This window comes from Ctenopharyngodon idella, chromosome 13 (genome assembly GCF_019924925.1).
Source record: "Ctenopharyngodon idella isolate HZGC_01 chromosome 13, HZGC01, whole genome shotgun sequence".
NCBI classification, from domain to species: Eukaryota; Metazoa; Chordata; class Actinopteri; order Cypriniformes; family Xenocyprididae; genus Ctenopharyngodon; species Ctenopharyngodon idella.
The window spans coordinates 20331074-20350853 of record NC_067232.1 but is presented as its reverse complement, the minus strand read 5'-3'; the positions used below and the strand labels follow the sequence as shown (position 1 = coordinate 20350853).

General features: G+C 35.7%; 1 protein-coding gene across 1 annotated transcript in view; it reads left to right on the top strand.

Moving 5' to 3' along the window:
* The window catches only part of epas1b (endothelial PAS domain protein 1b), a 46538-nt gene extending 30528 nt beyond the window's left edge, over positions 1-16010 (top strand). Inside the window, exons 7-16 of the mRNA XM_051916523.1 lie at positions 243-349; positions 5208-5355; positions 5654-5862; positions 6927-7117; positions 7227-7340; positions 7797-8260; positions 8368-8464; positions 9181-9286; positions 10972-11121; positions 11209-16010. Coding sequence (XP_051772483.1) covers positions 243-349; positions 5208-5355; positions 5654-5862; positions 6927-7117; positions 7227-7340; positions 7797-8260; positions 8368-8464; positions 9181-9286; positions 10972-11121; positions 11209-11360 — 1738 coding nt within the window. The 3' untranslated portion in view covers positions 11361-16010. The remainder of the gene's footprint in view (positions 1-242; positions 350-5207; positions 5356-5653; positions 5863-6926; positions 7118-7226; positions 7341-7796; positions 8261-8367; positions 8465-9180; positions 9287-10971; positions 11122-11208) is intronic.
* Positions 16011-19780: the final 3770 nt, after the last annotated feature.

Here is a 19780-nt window from a genome sequence, read left to right as displayed (position 1 = left end):
TATTAAATATTTAATATGTAATTTCTCATTTTTTCAATTATTCACCCTCAGAAAACACAAGGTTTCTGAAAACTCCAGTTCTTGATATCAGCCAAACAAATCACATGAAATGGATCATTATTAAATTGGCTTAAAAAATACTAAGCTTGTGCAGATCAAAGAAAATAGCTGAGAGCTTTAGAACAATTCTGTGTGTGTGTGTGTGTGTGTGTGTTAATGTTAATTGCCTCTCACTTTTCCAGAGTTACTGAGTTGATGGGTTACAGTCCTGAAGATCTTCTCGGTCGATCTGCATATGACTTCTACCACGCTCTGGACTCAGACAACGTCACCAAAAGCCACCAGAACCGTATGTGTCATTCGTTTCCCCCTTCAGCTCTTTGCTTGTGCAAAAGTTTCACACTTCAATTAAGTGTTATTGTGATATAATTGAACACATTTAAGAAAAGAAAATCACAATCACATGTATAATCTTATGACTGCTACACAACACACACACTCCTAACATCGCCTTACCATTGCGTGCATCAAACGATGCCATGTGATCGAACCGGGGAAGAGGATTAGAGAGTGTGGTTAGAAAGCAAGAGCTGGCAGTCCGCTTCTGAGAAAGAGCAGCGGATCAGGTCAGCACAGGTGGCAAGGCTTGCGTTCCCAAGGTTTACTGTTTCAACCCCTCAACACAGAACAAGTCAGCATTAAACCACTCGGTGTGTAACTGCTATCTGATATGTACAACTTTATATATATATATATATATATATATAAATAAATTATTTTAAATAGTAATAATAATTCACTATATTATTGTATGCACAGTATTACTGTATTTTTGATCAAATAAATGCAGCATTGGTGAGCATAAAATACTTCTATCAAAGACATTAAAAACCTTACCAATTGCAAATTTTACATTTAGACCTATATTTAAAACACAATTAAAGCAATAATATTTATTTATATTTTATTTATTAACATACACCACACACATACAAAGTTCTGTCATGAAACTTGAGATGTCACAGTCTGATAGGTCCTTAACTCAATCTGCTTGCAATCACATCTCACAGTTGATTGGTTCCTGCTGTATCAGCAGCCAATGAACCAGTGAGCTTCAAACACTTGGTCAGCATCTGCTGTAGCAGTTTGCAGCATGGTTTCAGAAACCCTCCACCTTCCTCAGCTCCACCTGTATAGAGATGCTACAAGTAATTCACTCTTGGAGTGTTTGGCATGGTAATGGATATGACAATGTTGATATGTTTAGTCTTGGCAGAATACATCTGCTACACTGCTGCTGTTGTTGATCATTTCTGCTGCTGCTGCTGCTGTACAATATAGCATACATGAATTACCTGTGGAAAATCTATACAGGTGGAGCTGGGGAAGGTGGAAAGCACACTGCAAACTGCTACAGCAGACACTGACCAAGTATTTAAAGCTCATTGGTTACTGCTGTATCAGCAGCCAATGAACCAATGAGCTTCTATTCTGCTAAGACCAAACATATCAACATTGTCATATCGATTACCATGCCAAATACTCCAAGAGATGTCATGACAGAAATATGTGACCCATGCTGACAAAATGAGTCGGATGGGCTAATTACGTGCAATGTGCATGGGTTAATTACAAGATACAGGCAAAACAAGTGAAAAATTTCAATTTTGGCTGAATTTGAGGTTTTCACAAAAATTAGTTAGCCCTTGTCTAGCGATCCCAATGCTCCACATATCAATTAAACATCTAAAAGTATCTTTTATTTGTACATTTTCTGAGAGGAATATCTTTCCTTTGTCCATGAAAAATGTAGTTTTTCTCCGCTCACTTCTCGGCGACTGGCGCTTCCCCTCAGCACAAGTTTGGTATCGTTTTAAAGCGCAGTATTCCAACTTTCTTGATGGCATCAGTCTGAACCAATGAAATGTGATTTTAAAACACATGCTGATGTAAACAAACCAATCTTACTCGCGTTGACTGACACATCTGAAGCATGCACACAAAGACGCCTCAGACAGCATGCGATTCAGATTTACACACATACACAGAAATACAGTATTTCAAAATATCTGTCTTGGCGAGTATTCACGCAAACATTATTTGTTATATCTTAAGTGAACATTTGGTTACCTGTTGGGGAAAAACATCTGATGTGTAACATTGTATTATAACCTATCCATGTGGTACAGTAGGTATTAATATATAGGCTGTTTGTTTCATTAATGTTAATCAAACAATTGTGGTATCATGGGGAAAAAAAGCTGAATATACTTTTTTTTTTTTTTTTTTTTTTGATATTCGGTTTTGACTTGGTATGAGCCAAATTTGGTGTTATTACCAGGGATTTTAAAGTATGGTTGCTATGTGATTTTGTTTTATGAACCTTCAGAAAACTTCAACTCGATTTTTCTCAAAATTGACTTTGCTGACTCTATCGACTTCAAACAGGTGTAGCTTTTTTTTTCTTTTCTTTTTTTCCCAACAAATACATAATTTTGAAGGTTTTTTAATAGAGAATGTGAAAATACAACTAATTTTTTGAAAATTTGCTTATTGCGACTTATTTTGTAAGCACAGGTCACATATATCATCATCATCATACATACAACATTATATACATCAGCCACTGTTACTCATCTCTCACCTGCTGCTTGCACCTAATTGCCTTTAAGCTTTTATTTATCTCTCTCTTTCTTGTTAAGTAGAGGTGAAACCTAATATCTGTTGACGTTCACAAACACAGACTGTCCGCACACAGCAAACAACGAGATATATACTGAGATCGTCAGCCCCCCGAGTCAAATTGCATTTCAGACAAATTGCATTTCGAATACATGTTTGAGTTATGAATACGATTCAAAAGAGCCTTATTGGATTGGCTCTATTAAGGATGACCGGAGCAGCCATTAGGACATCTTGAACCCCATTAGGAGTGACAGAGGAGATAAGAACGCAGCAGTAGGCAGCTACGGTGCTCCTCAGCCTGGCCAGGTGTCCCAGATTGCTCCTTAATCAGATGCTGGATGTGGAGTGGCTTCTGTCCACCGTGACGTTAACATGTAATTAGAGTCATTTCAAAGTGTGTAGATGAGGGGGGAAAAAAGTGTTGATCTGGATTAGGCTTGTTAAGAGGAAGAGTGTGGGGCTGCCTCGTGACTGCATTTCTGAGTTTTAATCAACCACTTTCTTTTCGCATGTATCAGCACTCATTTTCATCACTTGAACTTTCCAAGAGCTTCCATTATTTATCAAACGACCAGAAAAAAAAAGAAAAAAAAAACCTTTCCCATACATGAAGACACAGTCTTACAGATTGTGTACTTCTCAGAAAAGAAATGCATATCTGAAGCACTCTTCATACAGTGTGACAGTTCTGGATTTTCTGTTACTCACTCCCATTCATTACTGAGAGAAATTTTTCTCTGATTTCGTCATCACAAAATTTGCCTCTCGTTGCATCTCCACTGTACATTTTTTGCCTGTAAAAAAAACAAAAAAAAAACAAGTTTTTCACATTAAAGAATGAATAATAGGGATGTAACAATATACCGTGTCACAATATATTGCAATACAAGAATGCAACAATATGTATTGTGTATAGTTCACCCAAAATGAAAATTACTGTGTGAGGGGGGGAAAAATTCAAGTTTACAGAGTTTTAGTGTCAATTCTTCATTGAACTACTATATATAATGTTGAATATAATGTAAAATAATGCAATGTGTTACCAGTGAAGAAAAAAAAAAAAAAAAGGGGGGGCCTACATTATTTTAAATATATCTAGTCAATGACAGAGTGCATTTTCATATTTTTCTGTATTTTCAGCTTCATGAATATTTTCATCAACATTGTTCTGTGCATTGGGTTACCAGCACCAAGCCCAAGCCTATTCATTTCCACCCCCAATGTAATACCAAATTTAGCATTTTAATCAACAGTTAATTTTTTGTTAACCTTAAGCATTTTTTACCTGCTCTTTAAGTAACGTATATCTATTGATTCATAAATAAAAGAAGCATGTACAGTACTGTTAAAAAAATGTTGGGTCAGTAAGATTTTCTTAGTTAATACTTTTATTCAGGGATTACAGTATTTGATCAAAAGTGACAGTAAAGATTATTAATGTTACAAAATATTTCTATTTCAAATAAATGCTGTTTTTTTTTTTTTTTGTTTACTGTCTATTCAGTAAATCCTGAAGAAAAAAAAAAAAAAAAAACATATCACTGTTTCCAAAAAATATTAAGCAGTACAACTGTTTTTAACATTGATAATAAGAAATGTTTCTTGAGCAGCATATTAAAATGATCTCTGAAAGATCATGTGACACTGAAGACTGGAGTAATGATGCTGATAATTCAGCTTTGCCATCACAAATTAAATTACATTTCAAAATATACTAACATAGAAAACAGTTCTTTTGAATTGTAATAATATTTCACAATATTACTGTTTTTACTGTATTTTTGATCAAATAAATGCAGCCTTAGTAAACATAAAAGACTTCTTTAAAAATACGTTTTTTTAAAAATCATACTGACCCCATACTTTTGAACGGTAGTGTACATATAAAAAAAAGTTTCTTTCCTATATTTTTAAACACCACGCATGAGACGTGGAAGTTTTTAACAAATCAGTGGGAAGGAATATAAGTTTTAAATTGATAGATGATGTACGACTCAATATTTAGTGGTGCTTTTGGGAGGACCAAGCTTGTTGACTCAAGGACACTTAGAACCTATATCTTTCTACGCGACTTCCTTTTCCAAATGCGTATATGAAGTCGCAAGGCTTTCCACGACAACATTGCCGTCCTGCAGAGCAGTGCAAGCGCAGGCCGGGAATGAACCGTATGACCCGAAACCAATGCTTTCCCACGGCAGATCTGGACCGAGTCCAGGGCGAACGTGCCATGGAGACAGACTGTCAAAACTCAGATCAGCAATCCCTCATTGTCTGCGTCTCTGTTTGTCCTGTTGCTTATGTTAGCTTTCCCTTGATGGGTCTGGCTGTCTGTCCCAGTTTGTTATAGCTACCCAAGACCCTCTTAGTCATTAGACATGTTGTTTTGGAGATCTCTAAGGAAACATTTGGACCAGCCATTTAATCAAAACATCAGTACAAAAGTGGGAAGAAAAAGTCGATTTAAAAAAATGTATGTGTTCTCAAAATGGTTTTTATATTATTTACTGCTCTTCCCTCTCTAGTGTGCACCAAAGGCCAGGCGGTGAGCGGTCAGTACAGGATGTTGGCTAAGAATGGGGGCTATGTGTGGGTGGAGACCCAGGGTACCGTCATCTACAACAGTCGCAACTCCCAGCCCCAGTGCATTGTGTGCGTGAACTACGTGCTGAGGTAAGGCAAAAAAATGAAAGGTGACAAAGCTTGTGATGTGTTTGTACTGCATCTGCACTTTCTGTTCTCTGCTCATCGACGCTTGTGATCCAATTAAAGACAGAAAATACAACTTAAAGGGATGGTTCACTCAAAAATGAAAACTATGAAATTATTTTTTCTGTGGAACACAAAAGGAGAAAGTTTGATGAATGTTCACACAACTCAAAACTCAACTTTACTGTTACACTACAGTGTTGCTTACTGTATATGGTGACACAAGAAGCCATCAACCTTTCATTGTGCTCTTTTTTCATAGTGACGTTGAGGAGAAATCCATGATCTTCTCTATGGATCAGACTGAGTCTCTGTTCAAGCCTCACAACTTGAACAGTTTCTTCAGTCCAAGCAAAAGATCCCTGGGCAGTGATCAAAGTGAAGCGCTCTTCACCAAACTCAAAGAGGAGCCTGAAGATCTCACCCAGCTTGCACCTACACCGGGTGACACCATCATCTCTCTTGACTTTGGTGAGAACAATAGTCATTTTTGCAGTTTTGGGCCAATATGGGATTTCCAATGGTACTGCTATCTACACTGTAAAAAATTATTTTCATGATTTGTTATCACAGCATTTTTTCTTTTGTCAAATTAACTTAGATAATTAATGTGGTTCAGATTACATAATATTTTGCGTTTCTGTTGATTAAACCAATTGCCTTCATTGTATTAACTTATTTTTTTAATTTCAATGAACTCAAAATTTTAAGGCAACCAGGTAACTTGCTTTTTTAAGTTAAACCAACAATTTACAATTTACTTTTACAGTAGATATTACAGACAATATTTCAAATAAAAGCTGTTCTTTTGTACTTTGTTATATCAGTTTACACAACTGTTTTCAACATTGATAATAATAAGAAATGTTTCTTGAACAGCAAATCAGCATATTAGAATGATTTCTGAAGGATCATGTGACACTGAAGACTGGAGTAATGATGCTGAAAATTCAGCTTTATCGCAAGAATAAATTGCATTTCAAAATATATTAAAAATAGAATACGGTTCTTTTAAATTGTAATAATATTTCACAATATCACTTTTACTGTATATTTTGATCAAATAAATGCAAGCTTGGTGAGCATAAGAGACTACTTTTAAAAACATTAAAAAAAAAATCTTATTGACCTCAAACCTTTGAACAGTATAGTGTATATTGCAGTAAATTATTAATTTAATAATTAACAAATAATGATGAATTACTAATAAATATATAAACAACAATTTTACAAAGAAAATCATTTTGGGCCATTTGGATTTTTTTAAACACATTTAGCCCCTAAAATTTTCTGTAACGTTATGTTGGTGGGAATTTTTTGGGGATGATTTATTTTCATTTTATTTATTTTATTTTTTTAATAGATTGACCCAACTATAACCTTTGTTAATCAGTCAAGCAGGTGCAGAGTTATCAGCTAGTGTAGTCTCAAAAAGGCCGGATATAAAAAACAGCTGATATATTGGTTTATCACCGTTTATGCCACTACCTACAATACAAATCTTTATCTGCACAATCCATTATTCTTTTCTTCAGGTCAGCCCCAGTATGAGGAGCACCCAATGTACAGCAAAGTGTCTTCTGTTGCTCCTCCTGTTTCTCACTCTATTCATGATGGCCACAAGACAAGCTATGCTGGAGACATGCCCAAGATGGCCGCCACCTTCTCTGTGCCCCAAGCTCCGCCTCCCAGTAGTGCAACTCCCAGCCTAAGCAGTTGCTCTACGGTAAACTGAAATACTAAATCTTCTTATCCTCATACATTTGTTTATGTAAGAACTTGATGTCTTATCACTGTACATTATGTGTTCAATGCATATCTTATACATTGAACAGCCCAGCAGCCCCGGAGATTACTACACCCCAGTGGACAGTGACCTGAAGGTGGAGCTGACTGAGAAACTGTTTTCATTGGACACACAAGAGACAAAGGCTTCCTGCAACCAAGAGGTTAATACATTTTCAGCCTGTAACATTAATAATATTTTATTTATATTTAATATTTAAAGGGATAGTTAACCCAAACTCACCCTTAAATTGTTTCAAACCTATTGAACACAAAAGAAGATATTTTGAAGAATATGGGTAACCAAACAGTTGATGGGCACCATTGACTTCTATAGTATGGAAAAAAAAAAATAATATGGAAGTCAGTGGGGCCCATCAACTGTTTGAACAACTTGAGGGTGAGTAAATGATTACAGAATTTTAATTTTTGGGTGAACTATCCCTTTAAATTCTTATAAACAAACCTGAAAGTTAGCATAAGTCTTTTATCTCCAGAGATCAAGTAAAAATTTTTTTCTCATTATCCTGTCAATATTAGATTTTGAAGAAGAAAAAAAAAACAGATGTTGAATGTAGATTCTAGTCTTTCTGACCTTTAACCTCTTCATTGCCTTCCAGAATGACTTGAGTGATCTGGACTTGGAGACACTGGCTCCTTACATCCCCATGGATGGTGAGGACTTCCAGCTCAATCCCATTTGCCAGGAGGAGCCAGCATCTGAAATTGGAGGCCTGGTAACCAACCAGCAGAGCTTCAGCAACATCACAAGCCTCTTCCAACCCTTGGGGTCACCTTCAGCTGCCCACTTCCAGCCCAACATGAGTTCAGGAGGGGATAAGAAGAGCATCAGCGGAGGTTCTGTAGGGTCATGGCCATCCATTCCTTGTAGCAGGGGCCCCATGCAGATGCCTCCTTACCATGATCCCGCCAGCACCCCGCTGTCCTCTATGGGAGGGCGTCAGAATCTGCAGTGGCCCCCTGACCCTCCGTTACCCAGCAAGGCTGGAATGATGGATCCTTTAGCTGCAAAGCGCTCTTGCCAAACCATGCCAGCAAATCGAATGCCACTTTATTTGCAAAGGTAATTCTGCATATTACAGGACGTTTCTCTTGATTCAGTCATAGGATAACATTGCTGTGCTGCTGTCTTTGGATTTGCATTGGATGACACATGTGTTTGTTTTGCAGGCCCGTGGAGAACTTTGTGCAGAACTACAGAGATATGAGTCCAGCTCGACTTGCTCTCACTAACGGTTTCAAGCGCTCGTTCACGCAGATGACCATGGTTTGTTTATATTTAACTTGAAATGACTTGATTTGCTAAGTTTTCAAATACTTCCAGTCAAAGGTTTGAACACTACTTGTTTTTTATTACTACTATTTCTACAGTTTAGAATGATAATAAATTCATGCTAAAAACTACAGGAACTTTGCAGTGACGACAAACTGTTAAACAAACAAAAACTACCTCATATTTTATCTTAAAAGAGTTCCTTTGCTAACACGAAATAAACATGAATGAATGTTTGCTGAAAAACAGACAGTCGATTTCTATACATCATTAGTCAGCTAGAAAAAAAATAAATCTAGAGAGGAGCATTTTGCAAAATATAGGTGCAATACTTCAAAGTTTTAAAAAGATAATTTTATTTATTTATTTATTTATTTTAAAGTTGAAATAAAATCTTGCCTTATATGTGCAATTTAAATGTTTATTATTTTTATTTGAGTGTTGATTAAATGAATTTGGTTTTGGTTTTCAGCTAAATGAAAACTTTAATTTAGGTTTTGGTAAAAAGTAAATTTTGGTGCATCACTAATTTTTAAGATCATGAGAAATGTAAATTCAGTCAAGTATATCTAAACCTTTAGCTGATTTTATTATATTTATGTTTTTTAATCCAATATTGGGTGATTTTTTTTTTTTTTTTTTTTTTTTTTTTTTATATAAATGTCTTGTAGTATAGTCTTATATGTCTTATATCATATTACATGTTTTAGGGTGAGTCACCCCCCACTAAGTCACAACAGACACTGTGGAAGAGACTTAGGAATGAGAGCTGTGCCGTTATGGACAGGAAATCACTCAGCACTAGCGCTTTGTCAGGTAGTACACTGAAAATTGATTATTATTGGTGTTTTTAAGAATTCCTTTTGAAAAACTACATTACATGTGTGTATGTATGTGTGTGTATATATATAAGGGCTGTTGATTTGACACATCAATTTAATTAATTAGTTATGGAGAAAAAAAATAACGTGTTAAAATTATTAACGCATTTAACGTACTTGCTCCGCCTCTGGCCTACGTAGGTCATCTTTCATTTCATACAGTTGATTGGTGATAAACGTGATGCAGGGCACAACTGCAGTTAGAATGACCCTAAAACAGTTCAATAAATATGAAGTTAATATTGTGTTATATTTTAGACACAATATTGTCTGCTTTTGCTCAATTTTGCCAACAAAAATATTACCTGTAAAGCCACAGCAGAACTGTTGTGCATCTCCGAGCAACACACAGCGGTGTTTTGTTTCTGAATTAATCAGCGTTTTGAGCGAATCAGTCTGGTGAACCAATGATTCAGTGGCCCGTTTACTTTGAACAAATCGAATGAATGAATGAATCAATGACTTAGTCATTAGACATTTACCATACCTACTGGCAGTTTTAGTTTCTTATTTAGAGTATCATTTCATAAAAAAAAAAATAAAATAAAAAAAATCATATTTCCATATTAATAATTAACCCATTAAAGGTATAGTTCATCCAAAAATGTACATTATGTCATCATTTACTCACCCTCATGGCCGTTGAAGCCTAAAACTGTAACAAATTCTAATCATATAAAATATTTCTTTCTAAGGGGCCGTTCACATACTGTATCATGTCTAAAAACGCGTAGAAAGCGCGCCCGCTCCGCTTTCTCCTCCTTTCCACAAGCACTTGCGCTCCCGTGGCATCTGTTGTTGCTATGCAACCATGAACTGTGCTCTCCATGATGACGAGGAAGTATCAGCAAACGATTTATTGATTTCTAGCCCTTGCATTAGGTTTATTACTAGATATATATGTGGAGATGAGAAATTAAAACCCGCCCTGTACGGCTATGATCAGTTGTTCGGCTGAGCTTTCGATGTTGTTATGTAAAGGCCGAAGCGGATTGGTTAGTTCTTGTCAAAAGTTGAGATGTGCCACGGCATATGCGCGCCTGGAAAAAACGAGCGCACCGCACCGCACCGCATGCGCGACCACGTCGCTTCTATTATGAGTGCGCTTGCTGCACGCCTACATTTGAAATAACGAACTTGCGCGTGCAAAAGATACGATATGTGAACGGCCCCTAAAGCTACTTTTTGTAATGTCTATTTGATGCTTTTCTCATTTAACACAATAATGACTTTAAATTATCTTTTGGGGGTAATTTCTCAGCCAAATTTCATTAATTATTTGATTAGATTAATTTCCGATTAATTCAATTAATTAATCGCCACATCATGTAATTCATTAGATTAAAAATTTTAAGGGCTATATTGCTATAAACAAAAATATGTTTGTCAAGTACACACGTTTTTTGCTTGAAATCAAAGTTTATGTTGTGATTTACCTCGTAGCTGGTTGGTTTGGTTCGTTGTTTTTTAGCTATTTAACGAAGGCTTTTTAAAAATGAATGGGAAAATACTTTTTTTAAGTCCCCCAAAAAAGTGGATGGCTTAATAGCAAAATGCTAAAAGATTTTTAGCAACCGTATTACATACAAAAAATTAATAATCAAATTTATTTATTCCTAGACAAAGGCATGGCCCATAATAGAGGCATGGACCACCAGCACAGGAAGACCCAGTATTCGGGTAATCAGACCGGACAGGCAGCAAAGTGCTACCGAGAACAGTGTTGTAACTACAGAGAGTTCAGCATGCAGCCTTCCTCCAAAATGGATGGTGAGCTCTTAAATAATACAATCACACATCTGCACTTGTACTTTATGCACTGTTGATGCTGATTCTCAGAGCTGGTTGTGTTCGCAGGAATTGCGAGTCGTCTTATCGGGCCCTCCTTCGAGACCTACTCTCTGCCTGAACTGACGCGTTACGACTGCGAGGTCAACGTCCCGTTGCAAGGCAATCTTCATTTGCTGCAGGGCAGTGACCTCCTAAGAGCATTAGACCAGTCCACTTAGACCAGTTTCTACACTAGCCCACAGAAATGCAATCCCTCTTTACCCGACCCTATCGCTCATCTCACCCTCACAAACCTGACAATAACCATCCCAGCTTTAGCGCACCTCAGCTTGTACACAGACATGCTTATACACCCCCTCACAGGCATACCTACCTGACTGCATACATGACAAATGTAGCTTTGATTCTATTTTTATTGTCTACATCTTCATAAATTATATACATGTACTATTTTTTTTAGTTACAAGAACGTTTCTGAATGAATTTAAGTATTTTTGGAGAAGTTTAAATGTTGTGTTGTCTTCAGCTGGCTGTGTGTTCCTCTGCTTGTCAGATGATTTCATTGAAGCTGTTTTTTAGCATATTTTCCTCATCTCTTTCTCTATCAATGTCACACAAAAAAGAAAGAAAAAAAATCTACTGTAAGCTACTTGTTTTTAAATGTTCTAATTTCTTTCATTTGTTCTAACTTTCCTACCTCTGGCACATAATTAAAGACCCCATGAAATATAAATGTCAGTTTTGAGCTTGTCTTCACTCTAGTGCGGTGGTTCCCAATTTGGTGTCCAAGGTGTGTGTTCAAGCCACTTTATTCAATAAATATTAATAATAGTTTTCCTTCCACTCGCTTCTCAACTCTTCCCTCACACAAATGTGTTCGCTCTAAATGAAGAGTTGCCAGATATCACAAAAAAGCAACCTGATTTAATACATACAGTGACCTCAATTATTGTGCTTTTGGTAGCAGATAGTATTCTCAAAACAAGCCCCTTAAAAATGCATTATAATAAGCAGAAATGGCAAAACTGTACCAGAAAAATAAGGGAAAGATATTACCAGTATTCTACTAAATTAAAATGCAAGAAATGTAATATATTATGAATAAAATAGTTCAATGTGAAATATTATTGAAAACGATCAAATGACATGGATTATTATAATAATTCAACACATTAAATACGTAAGAAGAGTGGCTTTAAGGACATAAGGTTGGGAATCACTGTGCAAGTGTACTACTAAAATCTAGACTTTTTGGGGAAAATGGAGAAAAATATTGATGACATCATCCTGTACTACAACAATTTTTGTCCAATCAGATTCTCTGAATGAACATTTCCTTCTCTGTGCAATCAGCTAGTAAATAGCAAATCATGGTTCAAGACTGTAACATAACAAAGCCAATTTAAAAATATATATATATATATATAATAATAATCCTTCAATATTTCCAACCCAAACTTCCTTTTTCAGCAGGAAAACTGTGCCCGCAATTCATTTCATGGGGTCTTTATGCCTTGTCTTCACTGACCACTTTCAATGTTAATGTTATTCATGTGCCTTTGTTCGATTTGTGGCAATACTGTGTTTCTGTCTCTGATCTGGTTTATTGCCTTATAGTGCAGACCACTTTAAATACATATATTTTTGTCAATTTAGCTGTAAACATACATATTTAAAGGAAGATGCTCTAAGATTTCTACTATAGATTTCTACTTTGATGATAACGTTAAGCATTTAATTGTTCTGGTACTTTGTCTTGTCTACTCAGTAGATGTGAATCAGAGTCCTTATAGAGTCTGCAGTGCTGGTGTCCTGTGTTCGTTCTTGGTGGCATTTTTCTGGAAATATGCAAATGCATATTACATTTCTTGGCAGGCCAGTACAGTTGGGTTCAAAATTTGGAGTTTTAATATAAAAAAAAAAAAAAAAAATCTGTTTTAGATATGTTATGTAGCATATTGGATCCTTAAAAGAGTTTAATCTTAGTGATCTTTTGCATTGTTTGAAGATGGTGCTTCATGCAGTCTGACCCATATGCATACTTAGATAATAACATTAACTGTCTTTTTATTTGAATTGCCCTTAGGTTATCTTTAAAGTTGAATCATAAAGCATCCAAATTGTCTGTTGGGTATGACCTTTGCAATATGTAGCAATGTAGCAAGAACTGTGGTTGTGGATTTTTTTTTTTTTTTTCCTGTGCTGTAATGCTTAAACACGCATTCACAGAGAACTTTAGATCTTCTGTTAAATTCTAGCACAAATCTAAACCCCTGGTGGAAAAAAACAAAACAAAAAAAAAAACAGTGACATATTGCTAAGATTTTATGTAATTCAAGGTACAAAGATAAGGTTTGGCACACAATCCAGTATTTAAAGTAATAGCCAGATTTGTGACCAGACTGGAGATGTGTTGCTTTATGGTGGATTAGCTGTGTGAGACTGTGTCTGAGAGAGTGGCTATGCACAACTAACAAAGGTAATTCATCACAGGAGTGAATGGCACAAAATCTGTCCAGGTCATATTTCACTCCAAAAAAAAAAAAAAAAAAAAAAAAAGCAGTATGTTCTGCTGATTTCAATTTATACTCTTATAAAATTTAATGAGAATTATCACTGACAAATAATGGGAATTACCAAATTTGTGACCCTGGACCACAAAACCAGTCGTATGGGTAGATTTAGCTATTTTGGCAATAGCCAACAATACATTGTATGGATCAAAATTGATTTTTCTTTTATGCCAACAATTATTATTTGGATATTAAGTAAAAATCATGTTCCATGAAGATATTTTGTAATTTTCTTACCATAAATATATCAAAAATGTATTTTTGTAAGTAGATATGCATTGCTGAGGACTTCATTTGGACAACTTTTTTTGCACCCTCAGATTCCAGATTTTCAATAGTTCCAGATTTTCAAATAGTTGTATCTCGGCCAAATATTGTCCTATCCTAACAAACCATACATCAATGGAAAGCTTATTTATCATCAGCTTTCAGATAATGTATAAATCTCAATTTCAAAAAATGTACCCTTATGACTGGTTTTGTGGTCCATGGTCACATTTAAGGGGAATGTCATGAAAATAATGTCACAATGCTCTACATATACAGTGCTGGGTAGTAACTGATTATATGTAATCTGGATTACATAATCAGATTCCAAAAATTACTTGTAGTCCAAAATTACAAGTACTCCGAAAAGTACTTGTAATTATATTAATTTTAAAATGCTCTGATTTAAATCAGATTAAAGTTATTTTTTTTATTGATTTTATATATTATAAACACAGTAAATTATTCATAATTTATTGATTTTTCCCTATTTTACATGTCTCTTTACATTGTCATGCAGGAAAACAAATAAAATGTACATTTTCTTAGTGAGTGTGTTTTTGTTTTTATTTTAAAGTGATTTATTGCTTTATTTTACATAATTATGATTTAATTAAGTATTAGATTTTCATCAACTCACGAACCCCTAAAGCACTTTGTTATATATTTCTCTTTGTATTTTTATGTCTCAATGTGGTACAAAATAATCTTATTCAAATCTATGTGATACATGAGTTAGGTCAAAAGTAATCTAAAACTAATCAAATAGTGGTCAGATGGTATATTACCTAAAATGTGTAATCTAAAAGATTACGCCACTAACTACAATCAGTAATCAGTAAAGCGCTACAATTTGTAAGTAATCTACCCAGCACTGTGTATATATAATTTTGAGGTAAAATGTGACCTGGTCATGTTTTAGTGATATTTACTCAGACTTTAATACTTAACTGAAATGTGCATGTTCACTATAGGTTCTAACATGTCTTATGTGGCTTATAGGTATTTTAACTCCTTGAACTATCCAGATGTTACAGTAAGTCAGAGATTTAAAACTAGATTTCACAGACTAGATTTTGATGCTCAAGACTCGCAGATTGACACTCCTATCTGGTTCAGTGATAGACAGTTACAGTAGACACAATACAAGAGTAGGAGAGAGACCGGTAGACAGATAACAGGTGTCCGAGCTGTGAGGGACAGACAAAAAGATAACACATGCTCAGCCTGTCCACTGATGTAGATCTCTCCAGACTTTTCCTCAAGATGGATCACTCTTTGTGTCTAGGGAAAACTATATTGTTGGGTGAAATTTTGAATATTTCCCTGAATAAACCAGATACATCTAGACTGAATTGACTATTTTATGTCTGGGTCAAAGAAAATCATATGCTTTTAAAAAGTAAAATGTTTAGTAAATGGCAATAATTTCATATTTAAACTGTTACAGGTGCCTTAACACAAGCAAATCTAGGTCACTGCCCATTTAGTCACTCAAAAACTAAGCTATAAAGCAATGCAGTATACTAATTACTTGAATTTTCAGATGTTAATGCAAACGGAGGAAATGGTGACCTTGTGGTCCAGTCATAGTTTTTCTTAAAGCAGTGCAGCCATAATGATGTTGATGATGATGTTACAGTGAGAGTTGTGCTTTTGAATGTGCAGAGAGTGCTGGTACATGTATGTCTGTCTAATACCTACTACTATGAAGGTCATTCACCAGACTGAGACCCCATAAACCCATTACGGCCTTTGGATTTCGATTGTTACTGCCCTTATGTCCTCGATTGGATTTTATGGTTATTCTTCAACTTTAAAGACAACATTTGGATGCTGATATATAAATTAGGCAGTTTCTCATTAAAAAGTAAGCAAGTACGTACAGTACATATTTTAATATGCTAAATGTATATTGACATTATTATAATACTGTTAATATGATTATTGTTGACATTACTGTATGGGAAATTTTACCCAATAAGTTGTATCTCTGCACTGATATCTTATTAAAGCATATCAATCTTCTGTTCCTGGTTTCTTTTTTGTATTCATTTATGGCACAAATATCACTCTTGCGCAATGCGCCAGCTCCAAAGTACAAGAAAAATCAAGGTTGTTCAATGGCACAAGTCCAAAACAACATTGTATTTCCATATTAAATGTAGAAAAACATGGTATCACTTACATTTTGGTATGTTTTTGTTATAGTAAAAATAGTAGAAATAATATTAGCCATGATTTTACAGTGATTTTGACCATGTTCTTGGGCACAAAGCACTATTTTTTTTTTTTTTAATAAAAGGGTGGCGACAGCAATATGATTACACTAAGACACTAATGTTCAGTAGTTACATTTATTAATAATAATAATAATAATAATAATAAATAACAAACTGTAATATAGTTTAGAGACTATATATATACAGTCAAACCAAAATGTATTCAGACACCTTGAACATTTCATTCATTAATACAGTTTATTCACAGTTTAAAAAAAAAAAAATGGTAATACAATATGACAAGATCTCAGAGTTAAACTGTGCTAGAAAAAAAATAATCTTAATTATGTCAGATAACACTTAAGCAAAACATGGTCAGGTCAAAGTGTCTGAAGAATTTTTGGTTCCAAATTTTTATCAATTTTATTGGTAGTCCACTGTATGAAGAATTTTTGGGTATAATATGTCACAGTTTATTTTGCTATCCTCACTTACATAAATGAACTACAGTGTCCTGCACCCACTAGTAAAAATATATCAAAAATGTCTGAATACTTTTTGGTTTGACTGTATTTTGTTGACTTGTACTTACATTACCCCAACATTTCCAACGTTTAAATCCAGAGAAATCAGCCATTTTAACCAGGACATGGAGTGTGTCATTGCATTGCCTGTCAATGACGTCATATACGCGCTACATTCGATTTCCAGTTTCACTAATATCGATCTAGATTACTGCAAAGTGCAACAAGTCTCTCATAGCAGCCACTGAGCAAACGCACAGAGTAACATTATAACATAACTTTCAACAAACTCAAATGTATTTAGTATGATTGTTTTAACCATGTAAAACAGCACTGCGTTACCCTACATATGCAACGAAAAGAGCAGAAGCAGCCAACTGCAGCAAAAGCATAATAACAGCACCGCTGAACTCAAGATCGGTGTGTATCGCAGGTGTCTATCATTAGCATTCGCTCCAGCGGCCTCGTCCCGCTCCCACGGCTCTTGACCCATCCTAATTCTTACCACCATAATGTTTGTAAAACTCTTATCCATGAACATGATTTCTGCCCGAGTCCATCAGATTGCTTTAGATTGGCTGTGAAGGTGAAGATGACAACGCCCCTTATTCCACGCTCATTCACGGCATCATCAAACTATGCCTTTGTTTTGAATAAGTGAGTGGCGAAAATTACATATTGTGCCTTTAAAAAGTATTTGACTCAACTGTGAGCCAACTACAACATGTATACATGTATACATTTGTTACTGATGTAAAACCTGTATAAAAACCCTTTAATCCTTTCAATAATGGGCCTCCAGCTTTGAAACAAATCTGCAGCTCAGCTATTCTAAAAACAAATACAGCATCAATCACAAGTAAGCTGTGTGCATTTGGCTCTGTCAGAGCGGCAGTATGTTATTTCTGTCATCTCAATGGTATGTCACGGCTTAACTTGATTAATTTTTTAAATAATGACAGGAGGACACAGCACCTATAACTTCTCAGAAAAGACACAACATACAGCTATTAAAGTAACTGACAAAGAATGACATACACATTTCACTAATGTGCTGAGTGGATGGATAGACTGCAGTTTAAATTGACTTGGGGAAACTAACCGCATAACTCCTGGACCCTGAAATGCAGGGACAGACAGCCCTGCCTTAAATGTCCCCGCAAGCTATTGCTCTGCCCAGGAAAATGTCCTAATAGCCCCAGGATGTTTGCCAGTACTGACATGGTAATTAAAGGAACTTTCCATTAGCAAACTCTGTTCCTCTCAGCCATTATAACCAATAGTGGCAGCTTTGATGCCAAAGGGCATTACAGAGACTTTGTAAAAACCACAAACAGTGAGAATGCAGATTATAAATGTAGAATGGATTACAGGATGCCAGAACGGGTCTAAAGACCAGTGCCAAACTAACTGGTGTCCCTGGCTAACCCGTAGGTTAGCTGAATGTTATCAAGCACACAAACTCAGCGAATGTCCTCCTCCCTCACCACCTGTGGAGTCACTTCTGTGCTGAGTTGTTAGCTGGACGTTCGCCTAGCCAAACCGCCTCTCTCATTTATTTGTTATTGTCCTTGTTATTTCTGTTTGGAATATGACGCACATCCTTTCCTCGCTCTCCATCTTCCACAGACAGATGGACACAAATGGAGGTTGCCTCACGCAGCTTCCCGTCTTTGCACAGGTACTGCGTCTAAGCGTTGTATTAGCAAACAGAAAAAAAATTGTCAAAGAAGTCAACCTGAAACTTATGGCAAACCATTAACAACACCCCGCATAATGTCCATTGATCCATAACGCATTCTGAGCTGCTGCCCAATTCTAGACACAGCTTGTTCATTTTCAATTCCCTATGATTTCAAAATGACATTTGCAAGTTAAAATGAAAGGAAATTAGCAAAAAAAAAGTTTTTAAACTAGATTTGCAATGTTTTTTTGAAGTACATTTCAGCAAAGGAAATGGTGTAAAGGTCTTGGATAAGCTTAGATTTTACACACATTGTGACAACATACAGTATTTCCAGCAAATTACGTTGTGTGGTTAAATAGATATTGAAAAAAGAAAAGACCAATCAAAATGCAAATCGATGTAAGCAACAAGGCCAATCTGAATTCAGTATGCAAACAGGACATCACTGCTGGCGGGCAGACTTTTGGAAAGTATTCTTCTTCAATGCAAATGTAAAATGGGACAATTTTTAAACTTTAAATCTTAAATTTCTTAAATTAAATAATTATATAAAATGAGTACTGTTATGAGTACTACTAAAAGTTTGGATGGAGTCTTGTTAAATTGTAAAAATATCAATTCAATTCCATTAATGCATCCTAATTAGTCTCCTTTTAAAGTAAAGGCAAATTAGTACTGTTTATTTTCTAAAACTATATATGCCATTACTATACCAAGTGATGGTATCAGATGGTAATACTAAGGTTCTCTGATATACACCATGAATACTGGTTGATTACCACCATAGTACTACCCCAAGGAATCTACCCCAAGATTCCTGGCCAAGTTCAGTGAAATTATTGTTGATGAACCTGGTTGAATGGTGAAATTCTGCTGTACTGACAGAGTGCCTGGGAAGCTCAAAGATGAGAAACTCTGTCTTTGCTAGGTTAAGTTGCAGGTGATGTTCTTTTATCCATGCCAAGATATCCATCAGGCAGTATGATATCCGTGCAGCTACTGTGGGATTGTCAGGTTGAAATGAAAAGTAGAGCTGAGTGTCATCAGCATAGCAATGGTAGGAGAAACCATGTGCCTTTATAATGGGTGCCAGTGATGTAGTGTATATGGGAAAAAGAGGGGGCCTAGAACTGAACCCTGAGGTACCCCAGTGACCAGTGGATGTGTTTTGGATACCTCCCCTCCCCAGGCAACCTTGAAAGATCTATCTGTGAGGTAAGATTCAAACCAGCAAAGTGAAGTTCCAGTGATGACAGGGTGGACAGAAGGATTTAATGATTCACAGTGTTGAAAGCCGCAGATAGATCTAGCCGAATGACAACAGATGACTTGGAATCAGCTCTCACAATCCGCAGAGCTTCATTA